Below are 7448 nucleotides of genomic sequence, written 5' to 3'. Positions count from 1 at the left end.
CAGTATGAAACTGAGGATAGTAGTTAGCTTTGTGGGAGATAAGGAAAAAGTGGGGAAGAGTGCAAAAGGGTCCTCAGCTGTATTTGTACTGTTTTATTTCTTAAACTGCAAGAGTAGAGAGGAAAGAGGATAGTTTATAATGTGTTTTTAAATAATAATAATAAAAATTAGAAAAAACCTGAGCTTAACAGTTTAACCAACACTTAAACTTAAGGTCAGTACAGAATTCAACATGTGTCTTTAGAACCTTTTGCTTTCTCTCTTTCTCTCGTCAAATTTAAAAAATAACGACAACAAATGGAATTAAGTAATTTTCTAAAAAAACCCAAACACATAAATGGTAACATCTGAAGAGATCCCTGAAGCGAGGATTAGACTTCATCAGCTGATACAGCACCCATTGTTGTTGAGTGGGTAGTACAAGTAAGAGAGGAACCCCACTGTGTTGGAAGAGCTGCATGCTTACCCAATTGTTAGGATTATACACAGTAATTATGTAGAAATCCCTTCTCTGCTACATAGAAAACCAGGCCCAAGGCAGAGGTGAAGCAAGAGCTGCAACCTTGTTCCAAATATAACTATCAAGGATAAGAGGCAGAAACCACTCTTTAGTTCAACTGGGAACTGGAGTAGGGACCCTGAACAAAACATCTCAGGTGCCTCTAGGAGAAATGGTATCTGCCAAATGCAACAGGGAAGTCCCTCAGTCTGTGCTCAGGGAGCTTCTGGAAAAGGCTCTGTTGAAATGAGCATTCATCCAACAGATCAGGACTAGGGATGAGGAACAGGGACGACTAAACATGAGCCTGGTGACTTTTTAGGATAAGAGAACTGTCCCATATCTTGATCATGGTGATGGTTGCACAATTGTATGTTTAATTTAAAAAGTGGTTTATTGTATGTACACTATACTTTGATAAAAAGGAAAAACAGTATTCATTCCATCTGAGATTTCACCTAATAGATTAGAATCGATTAGACAGACTGGGCCTAGAGGAGGCAATGCCAGAGATGTGCCATATGGAAAGTCAGTTTATTATTATAACAGAGCAGAGGCAAGCCAGTAGCACACGACAATGCAACATTCTAAGATACTGAACCCACAAGGTAAGGACTGGATTAATATCCCAGTGCCTCTCTGTCCACACCAAGGTGTGTAGGCATGTGCCAAGGATCCAGGCTGGCTGAGTCTGGAAGTGGATCACAGCATGAATACCCTGCTGGAGGAGGCTGTCTCTCTCTCTCATGGAAAAAATAAACTCATAAACTTGAAAAAAAAAAAAAAAAAAGGCAGAGTGAACTTACATATGGATGAATCTAGGAAAAAACAAAGAAAACTATAGAATAAAACCATGGATGGGGCCAGCAGGTGGCGAGGTGGTTAAGCTGTTGGACTCCCACATGGCCAACACCATGGTTCCAGGGCCAGACCTGGCAGTTTGAAAATTATGCCAGGTGAACGTACGTGCGTGCCCCAAATCCAAAAAATGGAGATGGGATTGCGGCATGGTTATCCCCCTTGCAGGGGTGGGGAGGGGTGATTTCTCACTTTCCCTCTTTCTGTTTCTCTCCCACAAGTGCACACACCCTAAGGCAAACACCTAAAAGAAAAACAAAACCAAAAACAAACTATGGGACAAAGAAGGTCAAATCTATCTAATGTGTACAAAAGACACTGGTTTTAGATACAATATCTGAGTCTGATGAAATAAATGCCACTGGATGAGAGAAAAACTCTAAGGTACTAATATTTGATGTTTAATAAGGATAGTTAATAATAGGGAGTATTACATAGTTTGCTGCTATATTAATAGGAAACTTAACATCAGGACAAAAGGGAATTAAAAAGAAAAACTTCTCCACTGGCTCCTTTTGTAATACTAGTAAAATCAAAAAACCTCTTTAGAGATTCTTAGCTCCCCCTCTCTACGCTCCTCTCATGCTCACAGCCAAACACCATGTTATAGAGGCACTTGTCCACCTTTTTTGCAGATCGGAAAGCTTTCCACAAGGGTCATTAGTCTATTTCTTCTGCTATACCACTGGCCAAAACTGTACCACATGTCTCTCTCTTTTATTAACAAAAAAAAAAAAAAAAAAAAGTTTTACATTTATAATTATTATTATTTTTTAAATTAGCCACAGGGCATGTACACTCACCAGAGAGAGATGAAGAGAGAGCCAGAAAGTGAGAAAGCAAGCCACCAGGTCTGGGACTTGAACCTTGGATGGCCATGTGGGAGTCCAGTGCCTTAACCACCATACCACCTGCTGGCCCCCAACACATTGTATTTCTAAAACAAGCAAGATGTAGAATTGGGACCAGCAGTTAGCATAATGGCGATGGTGCTGAACTCCCATGTAGTCGACCATGGTTTGAGTCCTGGACCTGGTGGCTTGAACTCAGGCCGGCGCGTGTGCTTGTGTGCCCAAGATCCCGAGAGGAGAATGGAAGAGAAGGGATTGCGGTGTGGTCATCCCCCCTGGGGGGTGATTTCTCGCTTTCTTTCTCTCTGGCAAGCACACGTGCCCTGTAAACCCCAAAAAAAAAAAAAAAAAAAAAAAAGATGTTGAATCACTATGGTTGGTTTAGATTAAAGATCTTCAACCTAATCCACACGTGGGAGTCATGAGGAGGCTTTTAAAATTTACTGACTACCTGAGCCACATTCTTGAGATTCCAGTTTAACTGATTTGGTAAGGCACCCTAGTATCACTATTGGGTCATCAGAAAAGTCATGATGCATTTTTGCACAGAAGAACAGAAAAGTATGTCAAGACTTTTCCGATGACTTGATATTTCCTTTTAAATTCCCTATGTGCTTTTTAAAATCCAATCTAAGGAGAAATGCTGGCTTTAGGGGCTAGACAGCAATACAACAGTAACACAAGGTACTCTGCAAGGCTGATCCACCAAAGGTTTCAAGTCCCAGTATGGAGACTTCCCTGAACAGACCGAGCAGTTATTCCCATGATCTGAGGCTGTCTGAGGCTAAGGGGTTATTACAGAATTTAGACTGTCGGGCAGTCTCTGTCTCACTCACTGAAGAAGTAAATAAGTAAACTTAAAGAAAGAAAGAATATTAGTGTTAAATTACTCTTCCAGAGAAAGTCCTGGAAAAATAACCGATGGTGTACCTCCTCATTATTCACCAGAAGAACTCTGCCTAACAATGATTTAACCAGTTGTAGATGCCGAAGTCAAACTATACACATAACCCTCTCCTAAGAATCTGTTCATTTAAAGTAATAAAAATGAATACTTCCTTATGATATACATTATTTCTAGATGGCAGATGAGTAAAACAAATAACACCAACTACTTACCCAAGGTGCATCTAAGCTGGGGCTGAATTCTAATAAAAAATTCATCTCTGACTTCATTTAGACAGGTTTCTATCTCTGCAAACACTTCTGAGCTACATTTTTTATCATCGTCATCTAAAAAATAGAGAATTATAAATTTCTCATTAATGTATATCTTACCACAGAAAACTGAGACATTAACAAGAATAAAGTTTATCAGAGTCAGTTAAGTTTTATAAACAGATAAAAAGCAAAACAGAACATTTCCTTAATTCTTCCTCCTCTGTTGTATACAATATATTCAGTCCCTCAATATTTGTTATCAACACATTATCAATTGTTCTTATTACCTAGGTAAAATCTCTTAGTGAAATCAGCACAGTATCATTAGTACTTACTGCCTGTGTAAAATTTCAATGAAAGCTTTTTTCTCACCCAAATAATGACAGGCCTAGTAAAATATTAGTATTATTTAGTGAAATATTTTGCATTTTTCTATGCAAAAATGCATCATGACTTTCCTGATGACCTAATAGCTAACCTTTCAGATATTTTGCTAATATCCCAAACAGCTAAAATCTTTTTTCTGTGTGCAATTATTACTTATCCTAGAAACATCATCTTTACCACTTTGTACAACTTTGATTGAACTTAGCTAGGTCACAGAACAAATTTATAATGGATCGATAAAGTTATAATTATTTCCTGAATTAATACTTGATATAGTTCCCTGTTTTTGCCTTTTTCTAAGGGGTGTGGAGAGGTCTTCAGTGGTATCACATAATTCTCTATACTGCTTTGATCACACAAATTTGCTTCTCTTTAAGACTTAACTGGCTATCACAATGCTACTGAAACACCGTTTCATTAACTATGGCCTTAGAGCTGGACACTAAGGTTCCTTCTTTTTTCATCATTATAAAAATTAAATGATAAACATCTTTGGGTGCTTATGTGTCCATATTTTCTTGATCACTTCATTAATGTTAAAAATCCTTGAAATGAAATTGTTTTAACAAGAACCTTGTAAAATTTTAACAAGAAAATTATTTTGAATAAAAGCCTCCACATGCATGATTCTACTTACTCTTAAGCTACAAATGGATCTTTTCACAGAACTCTTTCGTAAATGATTTATGTAGCCTGATCACACTTTGCTTATGTTTCACTAATGAAAATATCTACGTTTTCTGGTAGTAAGAAATAAACATTAGCAAGAATTACTGTCATTTGACCATACCAAAAAGAAAAATTTATAATGCAAAGTACCATAACTTATACAAATGTAATTAACAACCAGATTGTTAAGTACACAGAATTAATTTATAATGGATCAATAATGTTGTAATTATTTCCTGAATTAATACTTGATATAATTCCCTACAATTACTGTGACCAGCAGGTGGCGTAATAGTTCTGTCACTGGACTTCCATGTAGTTGACCTTGGTCTGAATCCTGGACTCCCTGCTTAAAACCCACACTGAGCACATGTGTATGTGTGCCCAAGGTCCCAAGATAGAGAATGGATGAGAAGGGATTGTGGTGTGGCTACTCCCTCTGGGGGGGTGATTTCTTCTTTTCTCTGTTTCTCTCTGTCCCTGGCGAAAGCATGCACCCTACAGCAAAAATCTCTCTCCAAAAAAATAAATAAAAAATACAATTATTGGGCGCTAGCAGGTGGCATGGTGGCTAAGGTGCTGGACTTCAACAAGGCTAGCTGCAGTTTGAGTCCCGGACCTGGCAGCTTGCTTTCTCACTCCTCCCCTCAACCCCCAGGTCAAATTAAAATAATGATGATAATAATAATAATAATTACAAAATTATTTTTAAAAACCTACAACTATTCTTGGGGACCAGCAGTTAGCACAATGGCTATGTTGCTAAACTCCCATGTAGTCGACTGTGGTTCGAGTCCTGGAACTGGTGGCTTAAAACTCATGCCGGGTGCTTGTGCGTGCATGCCCAAGATCCTGAGAGGATAATGAACAAGAAGGGACTACAGTGTGGCCATCCCCCTGGGGGGTAATTTTTCGCTTTCCGTTTCTCTGTCTCTGTCTTTCTGGCATGCACATACGCCCTATAGCAAAAACCTCTCTAAAACAAAACCAAAAAACCTACAACTATTCTGTAAGTAAGAAGATAAAAATACAAAATTAATTCCAATATTTAACTGTTGCTCTTCTGCAACAAACAAGTGAACAATGTCACCTACTCAGCAATAGGTTTCCTATGGTTATAGGAAACAGTGGTAGAAGTCAAAGGCAAAAATACTTCCGAGAAATCAAATTTAGAAAGGTGTAAATAACTGGCACAAGAAAATTTGTCTTGGAAAAGGATGTTTACCTAACAAAATTATAACTTTTTAATTGTTTATACCCAGTTATTGGAGTGTTCTTAGATATTTTCTTCTACAAAATGAACACAAGAGTGATATGTTGGTACAATCCTTCTGGAAAGCCATTTAGTAAACCCTTAATATTCATTTTTTCACCTAAGATATCAATCAACAATTGATTAAAATATATGTTTATTTGTCATGGTAATAATTCTTAGTAACAAAAAAACAATAAGCAGCCTGAATGGTCATCAATAGTGAAGGAATATACAGGACCTGTATTTAAAAAATGTACCACCAAACTTAACATTTTTGAGTACATTAATGAATAAGAAAAGCCTACAATGTCAGATGAAGACTGCTTGATATGATGTCAAGTCTGTCAAAAAAAAAAAATATGCACAAGATCAGGGAAAAAAGTATACTAAGACAGTTCAAGAAAGTTGAATAAAGGTGAAGATTCTTGTCTTACCAGCTAGCAAGACTTAAAAAAGCCGTAATACTTAAAATGCAGGTGCAAAGACAGACAAAGAGATCAAGAGAATAAAATTTAGAGTTAAAGAAGACCTATACACACAGGGAATGTTAATACATGACGAAGGAGGCACAGCAGATCAACTGAGAAAAAAAAGTGGAGCTAGAAAAACTGGCTATGCAAATGCAAAGAAATGGAGTCTTACCTCACACCATAAATAAATATTAACTCCACCCAAACTAAGAAATTTCAAAATTAAAAGCAAAACTTTATGCTTTTTCAGCGAAAACATAGCCAAATGACTTCTGACCTTAGGAAAAGGAAAAAATTCTTTAAAAAGCCACAAACATTACTGGCTCTTAAAGAAAACTTGTAGACTTTACCGTAAAGCACAGAACAAACTTTTGAAAAAAAAAAACAGTCACAAGTTGAAGAAAGGGGTAGCAACACATACCTAACATAAAAATAGCAACAAGGATATGCAAAAACTCACATAAATCAATAAGAACATGGTGATCGATAGAACAAATAGGGATAAGCTACAGACAGTTCACAGAAGAAAGAACATTTATGGTCAATACATAGATAAAAGCAAAGGCAAATAAAGACCACAGACCATTTATACCACTCAACCAATGAAAATATCAAAGTGTAAAATTAACCAAGGAAGAATATATAGATCAGGAAATCTATACATTGCTAACTGGAGCATTAGTTGGTATAACCACCTTGGAAAGCAGCTGCCATTATCTAGTAAATCTGGACTCAATGCCTATGGCCATGATGCTGCAATTCCACTCTCAAGGGAAATTATCAAATTGTGCCAAGGAGACCTGCCTAAGAATGGTCACAATAACAGTATTTAACATGTTCAAAAAATGGGACCAGCAGTTGGTGTAATGGCTATGTTGCTGGACTCCTACGTAGTCAGTCCCAGACCCGGTGGCTTAAACTCACAACGGGTGCGTGTGCGTGCATGCCCAAGAGCCCAAGAGGAGAATGGAGAAGGGACTGCGGCGTGGCCATCCCCCCGGGGGGGTGATTTCTCGCTTTCTATCTCTCTGTCTATCTCTGTCTGTCTGGCGAGCGCATGCACCCTATAGCAAAACCTCTCCAAAAAAAAAAATTGTCAAAAAATAACCCAACTGTCCATTGACGGGTAGATGAATAAATATAGTGACAACATTCACAAAATGGCAATATTATGTAACAATGAAAATTTCTAAACCATAACTACAAGCAGCTTTATAAATTTTTACAAAAAAAGGTCACAGAAAACAACACCACACTTTTTTTTTTTTTTGGGGAGAGATTTTCGCTATAGGGCGCGT

The 7448-nt window shown here is 37.5% G+C and overlaps 1 protein-coding gene across 5 annotated transcripts in view; it reads right to left on the bottom strand.

Moving 5' to 3' along the window:
* The window catches only part of USPL1 (ubiquitin specific peptidase like 1), a 46483-nt gene that overhangs the window by 22394 nt on the left and 16641 nt on the right, over positions 1-7448 (bottom strand). For all 5 annotated transcript variants that reach the window (XM_006158424.3, XM_014591562.2, XM_027775675.1 and 2 more), the window contains one exon: positions 3328-3441. In XM_006158424.3, coding sequence (XP_006158486.1) covers positions 3328-3441 — 114 coding nt within the window. The remainder of the gene's footprint in view (positions 1-3327; positions 3442-7448) is intronic.

The sequence above is a fragment of the Tupaia chinensis genome, unplaced genomic scaffold (genome assembly GCF_000334495.1).
Source record: "Tupaia chinensis unplaced genomic scaffold, TupChi_1.0 Scaffold000597_1, whole genome shotgun sequence".
In the NCBI taxonomy this organism is placed as follows: Eukaryota; Metazoa; Chordata; class Mammalia; order Scandentia; family Tupaiidae; genus Tupaia; species Tupaia belangeri.
Note: the sequence above shows the minus strand (reverse complement) of the source record. Positions and strands in the feature narration are given on the sequence as shown.